Here is a 26244-nt window from a genome sequence, read left to right on the forward strand (position 1 = left end):
CAGAAATGGCACCATGGCCTCCATGTCAGATGAGTCGGACCAGGCCGAGAGTATGGAGTCTCTTGTGTGAAGGAGGTTCCTGGGGGTCCAGAAGAGTTCCTAGGGGTCCAGAGGAGCCCGTGAGGAAAGCTGAGAGCAAGGCACTTAACTTTGTAAAACGTCAAGGACTATATAAGACAAGACTTTTTGAGGCCTTTTTTGCCAGACTCTTGGTTAAATGAATAACCTGATTACTTTTTTACACTGATAAAAGTTTTTGATATTTATTTTTTCGCCATTTTATGTCTTAATGTTACCCTACTGAATGTTTGCACCTGCGTTTTTGAGTTCACAACAATGAAAAACACTTTTCTGTCTTTCCTTGTTTGCACTAGCCTACACAATGTCAGTGTTACTGCCTATACTAAGCTGATCGACTATGTTCTTCTACACTCAAGCTCTGATTTACACATTCCATGACAAAGCGAAGCCCTCTTATCCAACTGCTATACAGTAAGAAAAAAAACATTGTTCCGTTCGCCCCCTACTGGCTGACTTGAGCAGGAGCAGGGAGAGCAGAAAAACATGGCTCCTGTCCATATCAAATGCTGTTAAACCAAGGTTCACTGCAGTAAAACTCCACCACATATCCATATAATTAATACCACTCTTTCTTTTTGCTGCAAAAATCAAGCATTAGGGGTTTGTGTTTTGTTTAATATATCATCAGCCTGTTTTTCTTTACACGTCTTAGGCTATAAGCAAATTTGAACTCATATTTGAATATTGGAGGTGGTATCATAACAGCTACTGTGAACTTTTTATTTCTTTGTATGATTCATATTATGCTTTTTTAATGTATGGAAATATATAAACATATATGAATATATCCTTATCATTATAACTTTGTGATTTTGTAGATGTCCTTTGTCATGACCTGTTTGAGGCCAGTTTCCAACCCAGGCTTGATCCACAGTTGACCCACACTCTCTAGTGTCCGACCAGTCTGTCCTCACACTGGCTACATCTCACCGGCCTTCTCTCACTATGCTGCTAATCAATGAACAACACATCTGCATAAATACACAAACAAGTCCGTCAAAACAAATTAATAGGGCCTTTGTTTCAGAAAAAAAACATGTTTTAGTTTCAGTCAAATTGTGTCTCTTTCAGTCAAATCTTTAATGCTGAGTTGTTGTTTTTTAACAACAATCTGAGTGAAAATCTCTGCATTCAGATTGTTTACCCTGGAAGTGGGCTCACGCGTCACAAGACCGCGTGCACATAATTTATATTACTCACTATTTCTGGACTGTGTGTGTGTGTGTGTGTGTGTGTGTGTGTGTGTGTGTGTGTGTGTGTGTGTGTGTGTGTGTGTGTGTGTGTGTGTGTGTGTGTGTGTGTGTGTGTGTGTGAGTGAGTGAGTGAGTGAGTGAGTGAGTGAGTGAGTGAGTGAGTGAGTGAGAGAGAGTGATATGATTGTATGACTTTTGTAAGGTTTTGCTCCGGAGGACGTGTGGTTGGAGTTTTGTGGCCTAAGCAAGGACAGAATGACTTTCTAGAGTCCTAGAGCAATGTACATTCACTGTCATTCACCCAACTGTTCACACCACACACTACAGTACCCTCATATCAGGACATGGTCATTTTCATAAGTAGATCCTTACTTAAAATGAGTGAAATTTACATTTGAAAGAAAATGTGAATTCATTATACAGCACAATGTCATGCTATTAGAACATGCTGTCAGTTATGTTCAGTTATGACAGCTAAACAGTGGGGATATCATGATTTTTTAACTTTTACCAAAGACTTGAACTCATTTCTGTAAAGATAAATATGACAGAGTTGGAGCCAGATGGGCTTTATTCTCTGGGGGCATCTTTTAGTTATGTTGTGTCATATCCACAGCTCTTATCCACCACAGCAGATCAGTTTCTGGAAGTGCTTTTTGCAGTTGTACGGTATCCACTTCTCTGTTTAGGGAAAAAGACACACAAAAAATCTAATTCATGGTAAACATAATTAAGTGGAGAGATTGCTCCGAAACACACATTTTTCTCACCCATGTATTTTCAAGAGGCACATATGTTAAAACTCTCCAACATTTGGGGTAAAAAAAAACAAAAAACGAAATAAAAAGAACTTTCGTCCCTGTATTTCATTCCATTTTTCTCTTAAGAGCACTAATACTTGTTTTTACTGCTTTGTTTCGTTGTTTTTACTGCTAAGCCTCATTTATCCTGACTGATCCCATCACTAACCTCACTCAAACATTTCACACACAAACACACACACACAGTCCAATTGTACAAATTATTTTGCTCCTATAACCAACCATGCTCTGGAAACGTTGTATCTAGGGTATATAATCATAGAAGTTTATATTTTCATATAAAGCTTTCTCTCTCTCTCTCTCTCATTTTCAGCTCCGTAATTGCATTGCTTTAGTGGTTAAACGTGGAAAACAAGTATCTGTGCATTGAGCTAGTGGTTTACATCACATTCTAATACAAGTCCTCCCCTCTCATTATCTTGCAGGCAGTGATTGTGATATTATTGTTGTTACTTTATTTCAATCTTAATTTTGAGATATTCTGTTGTCAAATGTGCAATAGAATAGCTCTCAGTAAGTCACTGAATAATTTTGTCTCATTGACTCATTTTGAACAGGTCGCTTCCTTTTTGCAGCCTGAAAAAAGAGGAAAACATTAAGTTTTGTTTTGTTGAAAGCTATATCAAAGCATTCTATTATAGTGTTATTTAATATGTACATTGTATTGCTATACATAAATAAAATATGAGTTTTGATGTACTTTATGGAAATTGTGTGCTGTTGCCTGAGACCTCTATCAGCATCTAGCTGAGTCAGCAATATGGGATTAATAGCATCCTTCGTTATCTATCACTCAGTTTGAAAATACCTACCAGATCGCGCCTGCCTATAAAATACAAGAGTTGGGAATTCATTATGTTAAATGAAAAGAGGAATCAATTTCATTAATTACTCCCAGTGGCGTAAGTTGTAATTATTTGCTGTAAAAAAAAAAAGATAGATAGATAGATAGATAGATAGATAGATAGAAGTGAAGGTTAGTGTTCAAAAGCATCAATGCCAACTGTGTGTGTGTGAGAGATAGAGAGAGAGAGAGAGAGAGAGAGAGAGGACCATACAGTTCGAGAGAGAGAGAGAGAGAGAGAGAGGACCATACAGTTCGAGAGAGAGAGAGAGAGAGAGAGAGAGAGGACCATACAGTTCGAGAGAGAGAGAGAGAGAGAGAGAGAGAGAGAGAGAGGACCATACAGTTCGAGAGAGAGAGAGAGAGAGAGAGAGAGAGAGAGAGAGAGAGAGAGAGAGAGAGGAGGGGGGACCATACAGTTCGGTCACATGCCATCACTTCCGTTCTGGGATGTTTCTATGGATACGCACTTGCAGGACAGATGGAAGCTGCTACGACAGCCTATAGTCTCATCATGGCTCGTAACCTTGCTCCATCTGAAGAAGTTGAACTGAGCAGGAAACACGAAGAAATGTGAGTTAAATAGTTGACTCAAACAGTTCACATACGTATTAACGAGCACACTTTCTGTTTCTATAACGTTATCTAGCTCTAACCTTAGCTAACTAGCTAGCTAGCCTACTTTCTAACCTTCGTTAGCTAGCCTAACTTATGGTGGTTCGTTTCTAACTGGGAGGTGCAAATTCCGACTTGCTACTAGGAATGATTAAATAAAACACCTCATGAACTCACACTTCCTCGTCGCAAATTCGGATATGTTTCTCAGCCCCCAGTTGCTCGAATGCACTAGATATAACTAGGTAACTGTGATATAATGGTATATAGATATAACTAGGTAACTGTGATATAATGGTATATAGATATAACTAGGTAACTGTGATATAATGGTATATAGATATAACTAGATAACTGTGATATAATGGTATATAGATATAACTAGGTAACTGTGATATAATGGTATATAGATATAACTAGGTAACTGATATAATGGTATATAGATATAACTAGGTAACTGTGATATAATGGTATATAGATATAACTAGGTAACTGTGATATAATGGTATATAGATATAACTAGGGAACTGTGATATAATGGTATATAGATATAACTAGGTAACTGTGATATAATGGTATATAGATATAACTAGGTCACTGTGATATAATGGTATATAGATATAACTAGGTAACTGTGATATAATGGTATATAGATATAACTAGGTAACTGTGATATAATGGTATATAGATATAACTAGGTAACTGTGATATAATGGTATATAGATATAACTAGGTAACTGATATAATGGTATATAGATATAACTAGGTAACTGTGATATAATGGTATATAGATATAACTAGGTAACTGTGATATAATGGTATATAGATATAACTAGGTAACTGTGATATAATGGTATATAGATATAACTAGGTAACTGTGATATAATGGTATATAGATATAACTAGGTAACTGATATAATGGTATATAGATATAACTAGTTAACTGTGATATAATGGTATATAGATATAACTAGGTAACTGTGATATAATGGTATATAGATATAACTAGGTAACTGTGATATAATGGTATATAGATATAACTAGGTAACTGTGATATAATGGTATATAGATATAACTAGGTAACTGATATAATGGTATATAGATATAACCAGGTAACTGTGATATAATGGTATATAGATATAACTAGGTAACTGTGATATAATGGTATATAGATATAACTAGGTAACTGTGATATAATGGTATATAGATATAACTAGGTAACTGTGATATAATGGTATATAGATATAACTAGGTAACTGATATAATGGTATATAGATATAACTAGGTAACTGTGATATAATGGTATATAGATATAACTAGGTCACTGTGATATAATGGTATATAGATATAACTAGGTGACTGTGATATAATGGTATATAGATATAACTAGGTAACTGTGATATAATGGTATATAGATATAACTAGGTAACTGATATAATGGTATATAGATATAACTAGGTAACTGTGATATAATGGTATATAGATATAACTAGGTAACTGTGATATAGTGGTATATAGATATAACTAGGTAACTGTGATATAATGGTATATAGATATAACTAGGTAACTGTGATATAATGGTATATAGATATAACTAGGTAACTGTGATATAATGGTATATAGATATAACTAGGTAACTGATATAATGTTATATAGATATAACTAGTTAACTGTGATATAATGGTATATAGATATAACTAGGTAACTGTGATATAATGGTATATAGATATAACTAGGTAACTGTGATATAATGGTATATAGATATAACTAGGTCACTGTGATATAATGGTATATAGATATAACTAGGTAACTGTGATATAATGGTATATAGATATAACCAGGTAACTGTGATATAATGGTATATAGATATAACTAGGTAACTGTGATATAATGGTATATAGATATAACTAGGTAACTGTGATATAATGGTATATAGATATAACTAGGTAACTGTGATATAATGGTATATAGATATAACTAGGTAACTGTGATATAATGGTATATAGATATAACTAGGTAACTGATATAATGGTATATAGATATAACTAGGTAACTGTGATATAATGGTATATAGATATAACTAGGTAACTGTGATATAATGGTATATAGATATAACTAGGTAACTGTGATATAATGGTATATAGATATAACTAGGTAACTGTGATATAATGGTATATAGATATAACTAGGTAACTGTGATATAATGGTATATAGATATAACTAGGTAACTGATATAATGGTATATAGCTCGAATGCACACAGGTCGGAGGTAGGTATTTTGCCACTTGCGACTTGCCACCTCCGACCACAAACGAACGCACCATTAGCTTTCTAGTAACGTTATCCCAAGTGAACGTGTTAAATTGACTGTTTCTTAGTCTAGGGAAGAGGGCTGTTCTGCTGCGAGAGATGGAGCGTCTTTATGAACAACAGAAGAGCAAGAGGCTGCAGCAGCATCAGCCACCAGCTGCCCAGGAGAGGAACACCCAGCTCCTACAGGTACCCGTTCCGGTTTACCAGCAATGAAGATACCCAGCAAACACACAACGTCAAGGAGACGTTCAGATCACGTCTTAATAACGTCCGTCGGTCCTGAACCCCGTTTGTACGTCTGCTGGACCCCTCAATATTCAAACATCTGGCTTGGACCCCTCTAAGACGTCTGTGGATGTGCAGAACGGGTTCAATATCTGAACGTTAAAAAAAAAAAGATTCTGGCTCCTAATTGGATGTCTTTGGACGTCCGAAAAGGACAAAAAAGACATCTAAAAGACGTCTTTTAGACGTGTCTTTGCTCAGTGGGTAGCTAATTTAGACATCGATCTATATATTTTAACAATATATGACGATATGTTGACCCGTGTAACTGAGTGAAACGTGGAGTACTCGGTGAAACTCACTCCTGAAAGGAGCACTGACAGTTTAAGAGGGACGTGTCTATTGGCGCAACTGTCAGCGCATCCGCCTCCCAAGAGGGAGACCCCTGTGGTTCTAACCCCGCCCTGGACATGCCGAAACAGATGGGCTGTATTGGTGTTGTGACCCGAATGTCATGTGGCGTGGAGTGAGTGCAACTGATAGGCGTTTTCCACCAAGAGGGAACCGGTTCGGTGCCGGTTCGCAAACCTAATTTTGAATGGTTCCGAGCATTTTGACCAAAAAGAAATGAGTTCGGGAAACCGAAAGCTGGTTCCGAACCGGCACCACAAAATAGTAGGTTTTTCAGTGCGAACCGTGACGACATCATGGGCGTGGGCTGACGTACAACGGTTCGGCTCAAAACTGGTCGAAACACGGGCCCGTTCTCTGGACAGAACAAAGGTTCCAGGAATTTTGAAACGAACCGGTTCACGAACCAGAGTTCCTTTGGTGGGAAAGGGCTATGAGTGAAATGTGGAGTAGCTGATGAAATTTACTCCACAAAGGAATACGGGCGTCCCTATTGGTGCAATTGTCAGCGTCTCCGTCTCCCAAGCTAGAGACCTGGGTTCTAATCTTGCCCTGGGCATGCTGTAACAGCTTTACAACTTTTTACAAGTTTTACAAGTTACAAGTTACCCCTGTTTTTCAAATGTACATCATAGAAAAAATTATATGAAGATTTTTTTTTTCCTTTTTCAAGAAACATCAGATGCACCGATTTTTTCAACTCCTAAATCTCTACTTCCACACCAGGATTTGCAGGTATTGGAGGAACGTCTTAGAACAAGACAACAGATCCCCCACCCTGATGTCCTGACTCTGGAGGTAAGGGATCCTCATTGGGCACAGATTAATTGTATGCAGGAAATGCATTCATTCCAATCTGAATCTTTTCTTTTGTCCCACAACATTATGCACTGCAGTGATGTTAATAAAGGGGCAGAATGAGGTGATCTTTAAGCAGTGTTCCTGCTCTGTTCCAGACATGTTATTGGACATCGGTGGAGGAGAAGATTCCGGAATGGGAACCCTTCCTACTGGGTAAAGGACCGCACCCTTTAGAAACAAGAAATGAGACAAGAAAGGCAGCCAGGCCGAAGCAGAAAGCCGCACTACAAGACCGTGTCCCTACACAAGACAGAACTCTTCCTCCTCGGCCCAACCTAAGGACAGCCAGATAACCCTCAGAGCACCATGTAGAACATTACAGGCTTTGTCCACAGGACATGCCAAAGGTGCATCGTCGGGCATGCCAATCAGGCCAAAGGTGCACCGCTATCGCCTTTTTAGACTCTCATTTTATCCATTAGCAATTGATTTGAATGAGAGAACTACTGTATGGCTAGGCTACCGTACCTTTCTGGTGAATGTTTTGATGTATGGCTTGTGTGTGACCACAAGGGGGAGGTAGCACCACATATTTGGGAAAATGAAGGGAACTCCAAGAACAACTGAATCCCTGTGCCACTGCTACAAATTGGACTATTACTGATTTAATGATTGCAATGACGATGCCTAAGACCCTGTTTACACCTGGCATTAAAATGCGTTTTTGGTGATCTGATCGTGCTAAACCACATGAAAATACAGGTGTAAATGTGCCCAAAATTACGATCCGATCGGCCAAACCACCTGCGGAGGTGGTCAGGGACGCATTTCGACCACATTTAATAAAAGTGTAAATGGGAATGCGTTTTTAATCCACATATCAACGTGGGCAGAAATAGGTAGCCGTTGACACTACTCTCAATTTGGTCAGACGAAAATATTCAAGCACAAACAGGATGTGACGTTCGATTGTCAGCTGGACAGAGTCGATCGGATCTCAAACAGATCGGGTTGAAGATACTCGAAACGCATATTAATGGCAGGTGTAAATGTAATCAGGCTAAATCATTATCTAGATACAATCTGGATACGAGACTTTAACGCAAGGTGTAAATGGGGTCTAAGTTATGTATTCATCTGTATTTGTATCTGTATGTATTTTGTACACTGCAAGAACAATATATTTTTTCAGCTCAGTATTAGTAATGCATTCTATTTATACTGTTATACTAGTATATCAAAATTAATGTCAGATTAGTGCTAGTTCTTATCTCTCTCTTTTCAAGACCTTATGAGGGGTTTAGTTTAGGTATGTAACTAACCAATGAACACTTTTCTATATTGATTCGACCCTCCAAACATTGAATTATGTCCAAATTGCAATTATTTGCATACTGTGTACTCTGTGCACTTTTTTAAATGTTTTCTATTTTCACTTAATCACCAAGTATACATAGTGCCATAGGGGGTTAAAATTATTAGCCTTGGCCATTGAGCTAAGTTCTGTGGAATGTTTAGAACTATTATGTGATCAGTGAAGTGTCTTCTTTGTACCTGAGCTATGTAGTAAACCCGTCTTTATTACACAAAGGCCTCCAGAAGCACATTCTGTGTCCTCAATAATTGCTTTTTTATTGTCCCTTTATTGAAGTGTAGCCTGGGGTCAGCCAGTGGCCATATGTTCATAATACTCCTAATAGAACTTGGTGTTAAAAGACCTGGTCATATCGGCAGGTCCATTAGGCTTGCATAAAAACACTACTAGTTCTAAAAGACAGGGTGTGGGGATGGATCATTTATTTTGTAGGCTAATTGTGGTCCCACAAATATATATTTTTATTCTGTCAGGTGTTATTTGAAATTGTGTGAATTATTCAATAAGGCAAATGTTTTTATTAATGAGGCTACAGATCAGTCACAACATGCTTCAGATTTCCTTCCACCAACATGATTTGAACATATGTTCGGTCCGCGATATTCGCTCTGATGAAGCTGGACGTCTGGTTGTTTTGCGTTGGGATGCAAAAAAATGTGGCGAGCCCTTCCACCTGCTTCCTGACTGTCATCGCTGACACACTGCGCCCCTCCTCTCTCCTCCCTCCTTCCCTCCTCTCCTTTCTCTCCGTGGCAGAGAGAGGCATCTCAGATCCAGCCTAATTGCGATGATCAGACCTGCGCCGGGTTGACGCGGAGTGGCGGCTTGACAAACGCAATCATCCGGATGGCCGGGGTTTGAAGTGGCTGTGGTTGGCAGCTGCCCCAGCTCCTCAGCTGGGACCCAGCGCTGGCCTGAGGTTAGGTAGGCACCAGTCACCACCAAGTGTGTGTGTGTGTGTGTGGGGGGGGGGCTAGGAAGTCATTGGAGGGATAGATGTGGGGGTGGGAGGTCAAGGGCGGGGATTTAAAGAGGGGGGGGGGTGCGGTAAGGGGGGACGGGGCTGCGAATTATCTAAAAGGGTTTTGAAAAGCATGATCTGGAGCTCTTCCAAATGACTAGCTTTGCATTATGTATTCTAATGGAGAAAGGCCTGGGGTGGCACAGCTACGGACACCAGGCTCTGGGCCCAGACCTCGGTTAGCCTTGGCAGCACCCGACAACAACAACAACGCCAGCCCCCATTACCCCCTCAGACACCTGGGTTCAGACTCGCTCTTTCACGTTCAGCCTGGATTACCGGCAGTCCTTGAGCTCAGTGAGAGGAGGTGACCCCCTCCATCTTTAATAGCAGATGAATTTGGGGCCATATGAGGGTGTGATTTGGCCCATCTATTGAGAGCACGCTGAGAGGCTCCTCAGATAATTGGTGGGCAAAAAACCCTATAAATGGTTAACTGTCGACTTCAATTGATTGGAAAATGAGTAATTGTATGGTAGATTTCATTGAATATGCTTCAGGACTGTGCTGTAAAAATGTTTTGATAAGCTGCATCCTAACAGCTATTCTTTATTCTTTTTTTTTTCATTCTTTCAAGATGTGCATGATATAAGATTTTATAAAAATCGTGTAATATTCGCATTTTATGACTACAATATTCATTTTGTTTTATTTTAATCGATGAACAATTGTCACAGGCTTTGAACAAACAAGTGTTTCCACATCAACCCTTTGATCTTGTCCTGTCGCCTTAGCTTAACAGCGTGGCCTGCCCTGTCTTTGTCTGTTTGTCCATAGAGGCGTTCACTCTACGTTGTTATGGATATACACAACACAACATGTCACGCACTACAAGGAATTAACACTGACCTGAAGGAGCTTTGCTCTCTTCTCTTCATTGTTTGAACTGTAAAAGTAATGCTTGCTTATAAACCAAGTCTGTGTCAACATAATCATAGACCATAATACATTTCACTTCACTAGGGCTTACAGCATCCTTCCAAATCCAGTTTTTGGAGTATACCTGTGCAATTGTAATGCCCCTAAACAAAAAGCAATCATATTGTTTGTTTTTCTGTCCTTGGTGAATTAAACTTCATTTAGTGAAGTATTGATTGCGTTTTAGAAGTCGTCATTCCGGGTGGGGGGCCTGCCAACGCAGTTAGTTTTGGTTCTAGACTGAGTGTGCATTGCTCTTGCTCTCTCTGTGTGTGTGTGTGTGTGTGTGTGTGTGAGTGTGTGTGTGTGTGTGTGTGTGTGTGTGCGTGCGTGCGTGCATGCGTGTGTGTTAAAATTGTGTCTGTTCCACTTTCGCCTTTTGTCAACACTGAATATGCCTGAAAAGATCACACATTATCCTACCTGCTTAACGGCTAGCGCTTTATCATTATAATCACGTTCTGATAATACCTCCCGCTTTGAAAACACGCATCTTAATCAACTTCACAACATCAACTTCCTTTGTGTCAATGGGACCAGGCTGTGGAAGAAAAGCAATTCATCCCAAACGGACCCCTCTACCTCCTTCGTCTTAAACAGGCCTCCCAAGCCGCCGGGAATACTCATCTCATTCTGCCCTCAACCTATAGGATCTCATTATAAGGGGCTGTCGTTTGTGTGAGCAGAGTAGAACAACACCATTAACGCCCCTGGCTAAGCACAGCAGCAGTGGTCATCTCCCAGGAGGGCCGGGTCAGGTCAGGGGGATTAGCACCGGACATCCCAGATTTAGTCCTCAGCTTGGCCAACAATGAACCACAGATTTAACTCCACAAGAATAGAGCTCCGTCCAGCCATGGTGGTGTGATCAAGAAAATTACAGATTTTTTTTTACAATAGTTAATTATCTTGTTCACTTGTTTTGTTTTTTACTTGTGTGCTAATTGGTTTATTTCTATATAATTGATATACATTTTTGTTTATGCCATCGGTTGATGTTGTCTGGTCATATGACAGGCCAGCGCTGAGTGGAGCAGTTCGTTTGAAGGCCAGGGGCTCCGGCTCTCCTCCCAGAGATGGTTGAGGTTATAGAGGCAGGAGATGAGGAGACGGAGGGGGGACAGAGGGTCCCCTTCAGCTCCTTGGCCCCGAGCTCTGCGGGCGGAGGAGCGGGCAGACAGGGTCCTGAGTGGAGGTCACTCTCTGCAGACTGACAGACGGTGATGTGATTTCAGCAGGACACGGTGCCCTCTCCTCACACGGCTCCTACCAGCTCGCCCACCATGCCCACAGACCTCCGAGCCACAAAGCACCTTCTTACGCCTGTGCCCTTGACGAGCCGACTGTGTGTGTGTGTGTGTGTGTGGACTGATCTAGACCCAGTCGATATATCACATTTCATTGTGTAAATGTTTGGGGGGGAAAGTTGGTGCAAGGTTTTTTTTCATAGAATGGCCTGTGTAGCATATGTGTGAGAGAGGGGTTCACATTCATGAATTCTATTTCAATCTCACTAAATTATTTATACTTTTTGAATGCTATTATTATTTCTGAGCTTTTTGGCAAGGGGGGCGTGGTTTGGTTGTCTTCATCATATATCTATATAATATGCAGATGGTTTGTACAACAACCGCAAAGATATTGATATAACCACTTGTTTTGTTGTCTTGCTTGGTCTGATGTTGTGTCATGTCATCTCAGTAAGCACTGAATATTTGGAACAATGTTGGGGACAAATATTAGGCCTATTGCAGACTGCCCTTTTGGACATTCAAACGTGTAGGCTAGAACACCATGTAGTCTACTGGCTGATTCCATCTTTTCAACACCATTATCCATGAATAGATCCAAGGCCTGTGCCCGGTCCTCATTAACTTCCCTCTCGGCATTTCAGAATGCTCCTCGTTGAGCTCTTTGTGCCAAGAGCCTATGCTCTAACGAGGGGCCAACCAGCCTGCGCGCTACTCCAGCAGAGAGAGAAATTGCCTTCCAGATTGATGGCGAGGGACGGTTTAATTAGAATTTCATTTGGGCTAAACGGGGGGAAACTGATGTAGTTAACATTTGGTGGATTTAATTGGTCCTTTTCTTCCCCCTTCAGCCCTTAAAAATCGCAAGCTAGCCCCGTTAATCTTCCATTTATAATCAATTGAATTTGCCAAACAAAAGTCTGGCTCTTCTTTTCTTCCTGTCTCAGGCGGGTCCTTTGTCGCTTGTAAATGCCTCAATTTTGGGGGATCTTGGTCGTGTATCTATAGATGTACTCGATTGTTGACAGTTGATTAATGCACTCTTGTCCACATAATCTCTCTCGCTGCGTTACATGTGTGCACCGTAATGAGCTCCGTTGTCAATTAACATGTTTCTAGAAGCGAGGCTGGTTGCTCAGATTCTTGAAAGGTGAATGCAGAGAAAAGGGCAACGCGGCTGAATTTGGGTGTTTACGACCCAGCACTCTTCTCCCTGGCTTTGGAACAGGCTGACACTTTTACGCGCAGACGCTGTTCCCGTAACAAACATTTCCATTGAGAAATTTCCTCAAAAATATAGCGCCCAACTGGTTGAGTAATTGTTGCACACTGTCTAAAATGGACTGTAAAAACAAGCCACCATTATAAAAACATCCAAGACAGCACAACCGCTGATTTGAAGTTTTTGATTTTGTTGTATTGGGTTGCTCCATCGCAATATGCTTGATTAAAATTCTGAACGTAGGCTGTGAAAATAAATGAGTGAAACCTAAAACTTTCGCTGTCCTACCAGCGCTAACCTAGCCTACTGCAAAGGCTCAACCGTGAAGAGTGAAATTCAGTATGGCTATCGATTAAAATACCTGCCAACTGGTGTGTGGCAGTTCTGGGTTGGATATGAAAATAGCTCTCTTATCAGAGGAGCCTATATAGCCTATGAAAAGTAAACTATGTGGGGAGGGGGTAGCTATAGTTCACATCAGGTTCGAGCAGCTTGGGTGTGAATAGCCTAGTGCGCGCACAAGGGAGGAGAGGTGAGCAGGCCATCCAACTGGTAATATTAGCCTTCTACTCGCTCTAACCAGTCCTGAGGCTTGGCGCATAGGCTAATTGCTAATTGCGTCGTAATTGGACGACAGAGATTTCGGAGCACGAACCCATTTCTCATCAGAATGTCTGTTAGCGCGCAAGTATAATATTGTTCCAGGAGCCGTGCGCGGAATCGACTATTCTTTATTAGGCTGTAGCAGCACCGATGAGCAGGGAGCTGACTGGTGTGGCCGAGTGCTCTATTATCCATATTCTGATGAACACGGCTTGATGCGCCAAAGCTTCCCCTCGAGGGCGTTTAACTGATTAATGTAATTCGCTTTCAAGAGTCCATGTTACATCTGATAATTTGTACCATTATAGACAAGTCAAGTGTAATAAAGCCTACTGCCAGACCTACTTTAACAGAACTTAATGCAAAATAGTCATTAATGGGCACTAAAGGCTTTCCTTGTTTTCAATGTAGACTATAGGCTACATTTATCTGGGGGACGGATGGGGATACTATCACTAAAATATAAAGAACCAACAGGTTCTCAGATCAATGCATAGCCTACTTCTGCACTAAAGGCAACAAATGCATGAAGTCTATAATTGCACAACGTAATCCAGTCTGGTGACGCCCAAGAAAACACTGTTAAATAACATTTTATTTTTCATAGCCTATTATGTACAATTCCATTTTGACACGTTTTCAATGGCAATAACGAAAAATACATGGCATAACCGGTTCAGATTCTATGCAATGTAATGTTGATGTCTTCATCGATAATTACAAACATAAATGCATTTCATCTGAATGTGCATACACAATTCGAAATAATATGGAGGTCTATCACCTCCAATTATTATGTTTGTTTTTGTATGTTTTTTCATTCGTTTATCATGCCAAGTAACCATTAGCATATTCAATCTTCCATTCAACCATGGCAAAATGTGAAAAATCTAAAACAGTTAGGCTCCACATTTGACACTGGTGCAAATTCAGAATAAAACAGTAATTTTAAGTGTGTAATGATGAGTTGCCCATCCAATTGAAAACAAATTCTGGCTCAGCTTTGGAGTCCCCTAGACGATTCAGCAGACACGGACGAATTATTATCGTGCAACTTCCGTATGTGTTTTTTCAGGTCAAAGTTCCTGCAAAAGCCTTTCCCGCAGGTCGCGCACGTGAAGGGCTTCTTGTCGTTGTGCGTGTGCATATGGAAGGTCAGGTTGTATATCTGGTGGAAGGCCTTGTTACAGATCGAACACTTGTACTGCTTCTCTCCGCTGTGTGTAAGTTTATGGTTCTTGTAATTTCCTGAAATTGAGAAGAATAAATAATACAAGTGAACATCGGTAAGAAAATGAACAGCATAGCCCACATGAAAGGAAGCTCTTTTTTTCCTCCAAGGCCAAGAGTTCACCATTAAGTTAGTTGGCGCTCCATTCCTCAGACTTCATTAATCGGAGCTTTGCATGACGAAGTCAAGAAGTTGTCAAACTTTGTCAAAATCAAACGCAACAACAACTGAAAACTGTCGGATAAACTCGGGAGAGGTCTGTCTATTGACCCATGGTGAACTGAAGAGTCTTGCAGGGAGAGTTAGTTAGTGTAAAGTGACATGTCCTATTTAGATTGCTCGCTTCAAGCAGAGGGCCTCTTTGTGAATAACGAATAGGTCTACATTTTTATCACGAATGTGAGCTTATCACAGTAGGCTTCACCAAGACACAACCAACCTTGAGCAGCGATAACCCTAGGTCTATCAAGTCAAAAATACTCTTTATTTATTTACCATTATGAAAAAAATGCTATGTTCTGAAAATAATTCGATAGGAATGCGGCCTATTATATGATGATCTGTTTAATTTCCAAAACAAAAGTCTGCAAACCATATTGTTTACTGTAGCCCTAGGCCTATAAGATCCATGCTACATGATGAAAATGCTTCTTCAGGGGTTTGAATGTGCAATGATGTAAATAGGCTGATGAAATTGATTTTAATGGAATAAATACCTTTCTGGTGAAATCCTTTCCCACAGAATTCGCAAACAAAAGGTTTGTACCCGGCATGGATCCGTATGTGAGTGTTCAGGGTTGAGCTCCTGTTGAACGCCTTCCCACACTGGTTGCATTTATGAGGTTTTTCCTGCACAACAAGAAGAAAACGTCACTTTCCATTCTGCAACTTAGGCCTATCGAACTCAACAAAATTATTTTTACAATGCATCAAACATTTAGTCTGCAGACGTTTTCAAAGCAAAACATGTAGCCTCTCTCACCTGCGTGTGGATGATTTTGTGTCTGCACAGCGTGCTGGCCTGACGGAAACCTTTCCCGCACACTTTGCACACGAAGGGCCTCGCGCCTGTGTGCACCGGCATATGTCTTGTCAAATTATAATGAGCGTTAAACACCTGCATAAAGAAGAAACATGTTTTCGTTTGCCTTTCATTTTTTTCTCTTTTTTTTTTTTTTACAGCTTAGGCTATAGATTGATGAGATATGCAAGGATATATCATTAGTCTGAACTAGGAGGTGTTGTGTGATGTTATCTATGCTATTTTGCTCGAATAGACTGTATAATCATAGGCTACCTTTCCACAAACTTCACACGTGAAGTTCTTCGGTTTTCCGTCCGTAGAGCTGTTGTTGAGCTTGCTGTGAACTTTCACGCCGTTTTTCTCCGAGCTCAAGCTGTGGTTCTCCTTCACTATCTGGTCCAACTGACCCGGCAGATGCTCCTTGTGTGGGTACTGAGGTGTGGGGAACTTCTCCGCCGACGCGCTGGCCAGTTTGGAGCTCTCCAGAAGTAAGAGTTTTTGGTGCGCCGAGAACGCATGGGTTTGTGAGTTGACCAAGTTCGAGGAAAACAAGTGTCCAGTGAGCAGCTCAGACTGGTGGTATGCAGAGTCCAGGTAGTTTAAGTAGTACAGAGACCCGGTAGTGGGCATCGCAACGGCTTGATGGATGACTTGAGGTTTTATGACCCGGGTCCCCGGAATTATAGAGTGCTTCAAACCCGTGTCCGCTTTGCCACACATCCCGCAAGTGGCTTTGCACATCGCAGACGAGCCGCATATCGTTCCTCTAAAATTAGCTTTCCAGAACTCGGAGTAGTTCATCAGCGCCTTGGCTTGAAGGTCGTAGCTGAAAGGCTGAAGAGGGATCATGCACGGTATAGGTGAGCAGAGACTCAACATCTTTTTCCCCTCGGATATCTCCAATCCTCGCCGATCGTCCAAGATCCCCTTCGGTTCCGAGGTACTGGACATGATCCGTTCAATGGAAAAGGCCAGCGCCTTTGGCGCGGCGGACGCTCCGTTCCTGCCGCCGTCATGTCGTGGGCAAGAAGACATCATCGTTTCCAAGGGGAGAGAACTTGCCATTTTGTAAACCGAACTTCGTGTGAGCAGCAGCCGACCAGCCGCCTTGTCCTCGGCTCCTGAGTTCCAGAAAAGACAGGACACACATCACTTTAATAAGCACGTTGGTATTACAATGTCACATCATTTGCATTCAAATGGACATTCCCGGAACAATAGCATCCAGGGGTACCAGATTAATGCTCATTAACTAGTACACACAAAATTAACAGAGCTCGTTAGGGAGAATAAAAAGACAAAACCCCACCGAGTTTATTCCTATTCAATATCTATGAGAATCTGATAGTAAACTTAGCAGTCAGAGTCAATGTTGAAGTTTACCTTGTTGTAAATGCAACAGCAGATGTATTCTTAGATAGCAGCGTGACCGCTCTGTCACATTGTGGAAGCGGCCGTCCTCATCAGTGCTAGATCACTGTCTCTTGCATTTAGCTGACATCACATGGACTAGTTGGTATCAGAGTGACATGGAAACGCCATCACAAGCCCTGTCCCTTCTCCCGCCGCCCACTTATATACGGCCACGGGGGTGGAATGCATGACAGTTACCGATTATTATTTATGTCTCAAAATCCAACGCATCTTGCCACCAGTCACTCTGATAGACTACTATTTATTCCAGAAACCTGAACTCAACGGAATTAAATAGAAGCCTAAATTAGTATTTTTTATATTTTGCCAACAATTGTGCATACGATTATTCATAGGCTATAATAATAATAAAAAAAAAATAATAATAATAACAACAACAATAACAATAGTAATAATAATAATAATTACTATTATTATTATTATTATTATTAGTTGTAGTAGTAGTAGACTGTTATTAATATTAACAGCAATAACAACAACAAAATAATTGTATGATGATGATTATTATTATTATTAATAATACTATTTATAATAACAATAATAATAATAATTACAATATTATGGTTATATTTAGTATTATCATGTAGGCTAAGGCTATCACAGCAGTTTATTTTAGCCTATGCATGTATGTATTATAAAGCCTAGAAGAAAGAAGAACATAATGTGAATGTAAAGAAATAAAATGCATCTCCAAATTGTAGGCCTATATATTTTAGGCCATCCTTGAACAGCCTGCGCTGACATTTAGAACTTAATCAGAAGATTAAGATTCAGAGGTTGTTTAACTTGGACAATAAGGAATTTTGTTTCTCCAATTTGACAGGACTCCATTTTCATTGCCAGTTCCTAATCCTTGGAGATGGAATAGCTTTTCCATGCTGGTTTATACTTACTATTTGTATAATTGAGAAGGTCCCATTTCCACCTGTTTAAGGAGCAGATTGCAAGAGCAGAACCTCCCTCGGATCCTATTAAACGTTTTTCCTCCTTCAGCTATTCAGAACAACCAATTTTCCCGAGTGATTCAGAGCCCAGCTCGGGGAAAAAACAGCTCTTTCATTTTTAGCCACTAAAGCACTGCATGGAACCTGGTTTTGTGTTTTACTGAAATAAAGAGACGGATTAAAAGAGGGAAAGAAAAGGCTTAGCCTGGCCAGAGGTATAGCGAGAAATGAAAAGAGCTCTTTTTAAACCTGCATAGAAAGTCTGGTGGAATCCAGAGTTCTGTGTGCTTGCAACAATGACCAGTCGCCCTCTCCACTTTTTTTCATAAGGGCCAGCTTGAATTCATGTGTTTGCAGACGATTTCACCTGAGACTCACAACAAATTATATTACAATTCAAGATTCCAAGGGAACTTTACAAATTCACACACACAATAAACACTCTTCTCCAAAACGTTTTCCTTTATGGTCGTTTGTAAACGATTTTCTTCAATCGTGTAGACCACCCCATTCTAAAGTTGTCTCTCCTCCCTGAGAATACTAGAAATGGAGTGGCAGTATAAGTTAATTTGCATATCCTCTAATATAATTAGAGATACTTAGTGAAAGGGACGTTGGACTTTCAAGGGGGAGATTGCAACGGTTGTTCTGTCGACTTTATTTTGCAGTTGGAGGGGAACAATAATCCCCTACTTGTAAACTGAGGAGTTCCATTCCTTTCGGTGCTCTTTTATATTGTGATTGATGCATAAAGGAATTATGAATACATTTGGAAAACGTTGACGGCCTTTCACTTGGCTGTATTGACCTATCCATGCACTATATTGATATTTATCATGTAGGCTATTCAAATTTAAAAAAGTATAATACATCCTAAATGTATAATTACATCGCTTTAGACACCTGCATCTCGGCGCGGAAGGTTTTAAACGAGTCCCGCTAATTCCACTCATATGCAAATTAGTAAGTCTAATTGAAGTTTATTTAGGCACAATTGCCGGCTCGTCCACACAATAAACATTGATCGTATTTCTGTGACCTCGGCTTCTATAGTCGGTATTAACAAGTCCAGCAATTAGCTCAGGCATCGGCTTAAGGGTCTTGCTCTTGTCTCCAGCTCGTTTACAAAGCTTGCACGGACAGGCTGTACTGTAGACCTACATGTGGCTTGCATGCGCTAGATGAGACGCTGAATTGATTTTTTTTCTTCTTTGGGCTGTACTGGATGCTTACTTTACAGTGTGCTTTTATGATTGCAGAGTACTCGGCAGCATCTTGAATCTGAGAACTTAGCCAGAGATTTACTCAAACACACTCATTAGACTGCCACTTTATATACAAAGTAATACCCGCAGACAAAGCACTGAAAAATGACAAGAGCAGGAGTTTCCTACCAAACCTGCCACTGAGAGTTGGTCCTGATGCCACAAGTGACTTCAGAGAGTTTGTCAGTGTGGCTGAATATAATTGTTGCAGAGTTGTCGTCTGGAACAGCGTATGCCATTACCAGTACATGTGTGTTTCACATGTCCAATAAATGGATCTTGAATATTGCACTGTGTGTGTGTGTATATGTGTGTGTGTACCAAGCTAGGGCTTGAACTACTTCTGCACTTCAGACACACACACACACGCACGTGTGTCTGAAGTGCATAAGTTCAAGCTTGGTCCACCAAGCGCTGCCTCCTCCGTCTGTGGCTATGCAAGAGGGCTAATTTCCCCTGCGTGTCAAAAACATACAGCAATGGCCTTGCACCTCCGCTTTGAGAAGTCGATACATTTGTGATAAATGAACTGATGGGTTATGGGTGTAAACACTCTAATGAGGTTATCATGTAGAAGCTTCTGACACCTTCGCACCACGCAAGCACACTTTGGGGATGACTTAGCCTATGTCTCACCACGCGCCATGGAAACCTCCGTATCACCCGTCTCCTCTCATATGGTGAAAAAATATGAACAAATACGTTGAGTATGTTAAAGGTGCAGTATGAGGTTTGGCTCAGAATAACTTTTTGTTATATTTTTTACAATTCTCATTACATCCTGACAGCAATCAATATCAAATCAGATATCCAATCAAGATGCAATCAGGATTCTGCCCATCAACCTACCTACAAGTCATTTGTTTTGTTTTTGCTAGCTAGAATGCTAATGGTAGACTATCTGTAGCAAAACTCCTGTAGCTGGTAGCGTTGTAATCTGCCCCTTGGTATCATGGATCTTGGGGTGACCGTGGCACTGGACAGGAGCTTATCATGATGCGTACGCGGAACTACTTTTCACCGGACAGCGCCCGTCCAGAACCTCTGATCCAAACAACTTTACAGGTGACACCGCACGTTCTAAAGTGCTGAAATACACCTGCCGAATGTTAACTTCACTCATTGGCTGGTTGTGGAGATAATCATGAACACCGTAGACACATACCTGCTCCTAATCTGTCATCCTAATCTGTGGAGAGTAGGGTTGACGTCAAATGGACTCATGCAGTGAAATTCTTAGAAAACCTATTATCTATGTCAGCCTGCATGAAACAACAACAAAAACATTGGGGGGGGGGGGGGGGGTGGGGGGTGGGGGGTTACAGAAAGAATGCCAAGGATGAGGAAGACATTTGGCTGTCAACGCGATGTGGCATTCTCCTACCGTGAACTGCAGAATTGCCTTTTTAAAGTGTTCCTGAGTGAGTCCTTTCGTCAGACAGTGTTTGTGTCCTGAGTTTTCTCAGTCTGTCAGATCTCTCACCTCACCTGCCTCTCAGGATAGCCCTCTACCACCAGGCCTGTCTGTCTGACTCTCTTCACCTGCAGTACACACACACACACACACACACACACACACACACATACACACACACACACACACACACACACATACACACATACACACACACACACACACACACACATACACACACACACACACACACACACACACATACATACATACACACACACACACACACACACACACACACACACACCACATACATACACACACACACACACACACACACACACCACATACACAGGCACACCAAATGCACACATGCACACACACACACACATACACACACACACACACACACACACACACACACACACACACACACACACACACACACACTACACTAAGAGGTCATTATAAACAAACACCTGTGTGTGAGTGTGAAGGGGAATCTATCGGGACACACTTATGCAGCTTGCCCCTCATAAAACTCAGTGTATATAGTATGTATACACGATTTTCTTGGCAGCCTTTTAGCACACATTTACCCCCCCCCGTTCAGCCGTCTCGCTCTTTGAAACCTTGTTTACTCTGGGCCTTTTTAAGCACCCCCCCCACCCGACTAGTCCCTCCTCACTCTATTTTCCTGACCTCTCATCCAAGTGCTGCAGGTTCTCCATACAGTTGGTCCTGAGCAGCCCACGTCTATAGAAGGAGTGGGGCGGCCCGGCCTTTGATGCCTCCCGAGCGGGGCAGTGAATGGCAGCGCAGGACAATGGTGAGGAGGCCTGAGAACGAACGCAACGCGGGGGGCCACCTGGGAGGGAGGCCCCGGGTTCTGGCTGCACAGAACCGGTCCTGTCCTAAGGTCGTTAGGGTCAGGCCAGGTCCTCATAGTGACACCATACATGTGACAAGTCAACGGCTTGAAGCGTCGAAGGGCTGAGAGCAGGACTGCACAGAGCAGGCCAGCCCAGATAGCAAGCGGAACTGGGTCATATACAGGCCAGATCTGGCCCTTGTGGTTTAGTTCCCGGCCCATATATGGCCCAGAATCGTTACACATCCGCTTGCTATCTGGGAGGTGTGAGTCAGGTGTCCCCGGGACAGTCCCAGGCATGGAGGAGGACACCATGCTACATGCTACATGTCCATGCTACATGGACATTCTGCGTTAGCATCTGGGACGGTCAGGCCAGACAGATGAGCAGGTGTATGGAAATGTGTTGAGGATCTGAAAGTGATGAAATTGGCTGCAAAGAAACAGATTGAGGGAATTTCCATCTGCAGTATTTGCAGATAATGTCAAAAGTGCTTGTTGTGTTGTGTTTGTAGTAACTATGCTTGGTTTTGCAGACTATGTGAGGGAAGTGCTTTGGTATAAATTACAGTTTGAAATGTAATTACAACATGTTTTGTTAGTGTTTATAATTTCCCTTCCCTAGGACACTGTACATATTCTTTGGATTTAAAATATCCTTTGGATTTAAAATGATTTTACATATTCTTTGGATTTCAAAATATTCACATGTTCTTTGTATTCTATGATACATTTTTGCTAAACTGAGATTTAAATACAGTTCCTGGTTCCAAGCGGGGATTAAATCCTAACATTGACATAATAACAACAGTGGGATCTGCAGTCCTAGTTTGAATGTGATACAGTTCATCCCCCATATGGGCCTCAGTGTATGAAAATGAGATGGAACAAACAGTTTTCATCTCTCAGTATTACACCTCCCTGATGTCTCTTGACCCAACAGTGTGTGATTGCTTTAAAGTATAAGCTACTCTTTTCATGGAAAAGATCTAAAATTAATCAGTGGGCTTGTTGTCCCTTCTTAAGGCTAGCTCGGATAAGAAGGGTTTGGAGAGGCAGAGAAACATAAGAAGATTATGACATTTACCTGCTCTCACAACGACAGGCAATTCCCAAATTTCTGATGTGCAATTAAAGCAACAAACAAAAACAGCCAACCTCCAAAACAAGATGCTCTATAGGCACACAACACATATTTTGTTTGTAAAGCAATCTAGGATATACGGTAGCCTGTGTGGTCACATAAATGACTTTCTTGAAATAAAGCGAGTAGACCAAATATTTATATTACAGGTGTTTATCTTTCTCGTCTTCCCAGGTTCCTGTTGTCATTGGCTTGCTGGGTTTGATACAAGTTGTTTTATTACATGACTCCCCACTGCATCCAGTCCCCGCCAGCGCTGAGACCTGGGCCAGTTCTTGCTGTGATGGTCAATTGGAGAATCTTTTATTTGTATACCGTTATCATTTCCATTCCCCAACCTGATTGGGGCTTAAAAACCAAAGCAGCTCAGATCGTGCCTGTGTCAATCTCCAGTCCCATTAATCCGTCTCGGTGTCCACTCCCGCACAAAATTGTCGCATAGCGCCTGGATTTATGAGAAAATTAAATGTATGATATACCGAGGCAGCTGACATGGTGAGATTGGATGTGAAGATGTATATAGCGTTTTGGCCCTTGCTGTTGATTATTCCTATATCCGAGTGAGTGTGGCCTCTGTAGGCCTACAAACGCACAATTAGGTCAGAGACGCAGACCTATTACCGCAAGGGGCATCTCTCGTGTGTCTCTCTCCCTGGGCCCCCAAGAACAGTGAGGGAAACGTCTACAGAGACGAGACGTGTTTCATTACTGAATACCTCCGCTCCTCACCCCTTATAGGCTCTGCTCCCCGGGCAGGCTAGACGGTAGATCACAGAAGAGGATCTCAGCCTTTGGACAACACGAAACATGTTCTTTCACGAATTGTTTATTCTCCAATTGAAAGTGGGGTTTCAATGATTTCTTGAGGAACGTCAGTATGTTTCATGATAGACTGACACCAACATAGGTTTAGTCAGGGTGTCGTGGTGACTCAAGAAGTGGGTACTCTGACTAAAAAAGTGGGTGTACTGTAGCAGAAATGTTTTTTACATTAGTAGTTGTTGTGTATTAATTCAAGATGATTGATACTGTAAGTGATTAATGTAATATGGAGCCACAGAACTACTTGTTATTGTGTAGTAATAGGGGTGTTGTCCGGTTTTGATAGCAACTATATAATATGAGCATGCGCACGCTCCCCTTCAAGATGGATTGGTACATGTTCTGGACCGCTGAGTGGACCCAGTAATAAAGAATGCTTTTCTTTAAAAACTGTCTCCGCCTCCACATGTGTGTCTAGGACATAACAGTAGTGTATATATAGGCTACAGTGTATGTATACTCCACTACATCACTGCTTAGCCTATAGTGGTTGTTTATTTTGAGGAAGATAACATTTTGGGCTTGGCATGATGCTGGAGGAATGACTTGATTCCCCTTAGTCCTGTACTCAGGTGAATTAGAAATACGTCAAAGAAATACTTGTTACTCTAGTTGCTCTTAAACTAACAGTAAATGAAGGAAATCCCGTAGGAAACTCTGAATCATCAAACATAACACTGAAGGATTCCTATCACAGAGACACAAGATTGGATTGCTCGCTTGGGATGATGATCACCTCAATCCCGAGTTGGCCCTAAATCTGTTTTTTTCTCCATCCTAAGAAGGATTTGTTTTTTGTTTTTACTTCTATGAAATAATTACAATATCCCATCTTCTTTTAATTAAATCCACCAGACGTTGCTTATATCTGTCATCTAGGGTCAGATTTTTTATTTTTATTTTTTTATAATTGATAATCTTGTGAGGAGATCTGGAGAAAGGCTTCATTGCATATCATCTTTGGCAGTTCTTTCAATCTCCTTCAGGGCTTTAATATAAACTCTCAAGATGAGCGATGACCTAATCCAGTGCACTAATCTAATCTCTGACTCTCTTAAGAAAATGCTTTGTATTAGAGGGTGGCAGAGGGGTGGTGGTGGGGGAGGGGCTTTACAAGGGGCATGTATATGTTTTTTGCACCTGACATACATCTTGCAACCATGTCAGTTTGAAAGAGAACATTCCCTCCCACTACTTTTGTGATGTCACTGATGACCAGTCGTATTCTTAAGATCAATGTAGGCCGGTTCAGATATCAGACTGTGGTGACGAACACGACTCCTTCCCAATTTACTGACAACAACAACAGAAACAACACAAACAGTGCTTCTTTGTACAGTCACTTTAATTTAATGCTATTGGACACAGCTCATCCCTTAACTGTGGGCATTCGTAAGGCAGAAGCAATATGAATCCACCAGTAACTCTACACAGAACAAAACACTTCGGGGGAGGGCGTCAGTGCGAACCTGGGACATGCAGTAATTGCACACAGGGCAATGTACAGCTGTAGTAGCCTATGTATAGAGAAAAAGACTCATCAGGCAGACATCATTTCCAACAATCCATTACAAAATGGTGGAAACACATCAGATATGGGAATGGCTGAAGGATATGCTACACACAGTACAATAAGTCTCTTTCACATTGTGTGTGACTGGATACATTGTGCTATAGGTGCTATTTAACTAAAATAGAACATATTTTAAAAAATTGAAAATGTAAAAAAAACAACATCCATAAGTACATCGACAAGATATTACAATGACACTACTGGGAAATATTGCATCTCAAATAACTCATTATTCAAAAATGTGGTCAAATGTTTTGGCCAGTGAGGGAAAATGTGATGGGACTATTGAACTGAGTGAAAGAAAGTAATGTACCTTGATATTTATATTGAAGGACATTAGGCAGTTTCAGTGAGTATTTCAACATAGATAGGCTACAATTATGTTGTCAGTGGTTTGGTTCCCTTTAGGCAGTAGACATTCACCCTTTGACAAACAGAAGGTAATTCTCTTCTCCTCACAACCATGTACCGCTACAGTAAACATTAAAAGAAGCTCCTAGAAGGGTTAGAATCCAACAGGGTCACACCTAGCATCACTCCTAAACGTGGTCATCGACATTGCAAACAAAGTGGTTCTCCATATTGCTTAAGAACATTCAGAAATATAGGAGAATGAGTCAGAAATACCTACATTTTATAGCTGAATTCTAGATATTTTTGCCACCATCATCAGGACTAATAGCATGGATTTTTTTTTCTTCTTTTGTTTTTTTTAAATCATTGGTCCTTTATGGGTATTTTAGCTCTGATGGAGACGGACAACAAACCCAAAGTGTGATTCTAATGGTGAAGACATGCATTGGTTCTCAGACTGAGAAAGACACTTTCA

General features: G+C 41.1%; 3 protein-coding genes across 3 annotated transcripts in view; 2 read left to right on the forward strand and 1 right to left on the reverse strand.

Annotated features, from left to right (window-relative positions):
- ptprga (protein tyrosine phosphatase receptor type Ga) overlaps positions 1-1946 on the forward strand; it is a gene marked incomplete at its 5' end in the record, with an annotated part of 212436 nt that extends 210490 nt beyond the window's left edge. Inside the window, one exon of the mRNA XM_084440960.1 lies at positions 1-1946. This exon is cut by the window's left edge and continues 80 nt beyond it. Coding sequence (XP_084297086.1) covers positions 1-70 — 70 coding nt within the window. The 3' untranslated portion in view covers positions 71-1946.
- A 1507-nt stretch (positions 1947-3453) lies between these two features.
- On the forward strand, positions 3454-7657 carry cep15 (centrosomal protein 15; the record flags this gene model as incomplete). The annotated part of the gene is made up of 4 exons (XM_084440962.1): positions 3454-3512; positions 5933-6053; positions 7230-7301; positions 7460-7657. The coding sequence occupies 4 exons, from the start codon at positions 3454-3456 to the stop codon at positions 7655-7657; spliced, it is 450 nt and encodes a 149-aa protein (XP_084297088.1).
- A 7033-nt stretch (positions 7658-14690) lies between these two features.
- fezf2 (FEZ family zinc finger 2) lies at positions 14691-17550 on the reverse strand (the record flags this gene model as incomplete). The annotated part of the gene is made up of 5 exons (XM_084441058.1): positions 14691-14941; positions 15641-15773; positions 15907-16041; positions 16222-17069; positions 17466-17550. 5 exons carry the CDS (start codon positions 17548-17550, stop codon positions 14691-14693), a joined length of 1452 nt encoding a protein of 483 aa, XP_084297184.1.
- Between the last annotated feature and the right edge of the window lie 8694 nt (positions 17551-26244).

The sequence above is a fragment of the Borostomias antarcticus genome (genome assembly GCF_949987555.1).
Source record: "Borostomias antarcticus genome assembly, chromosome: 7".
NCBI lineage: Eukaryota > Metazoa > Chordata > Actinopteri > Stomiiformes > Stomiidae > Borostomias > Borostomias antarcticus.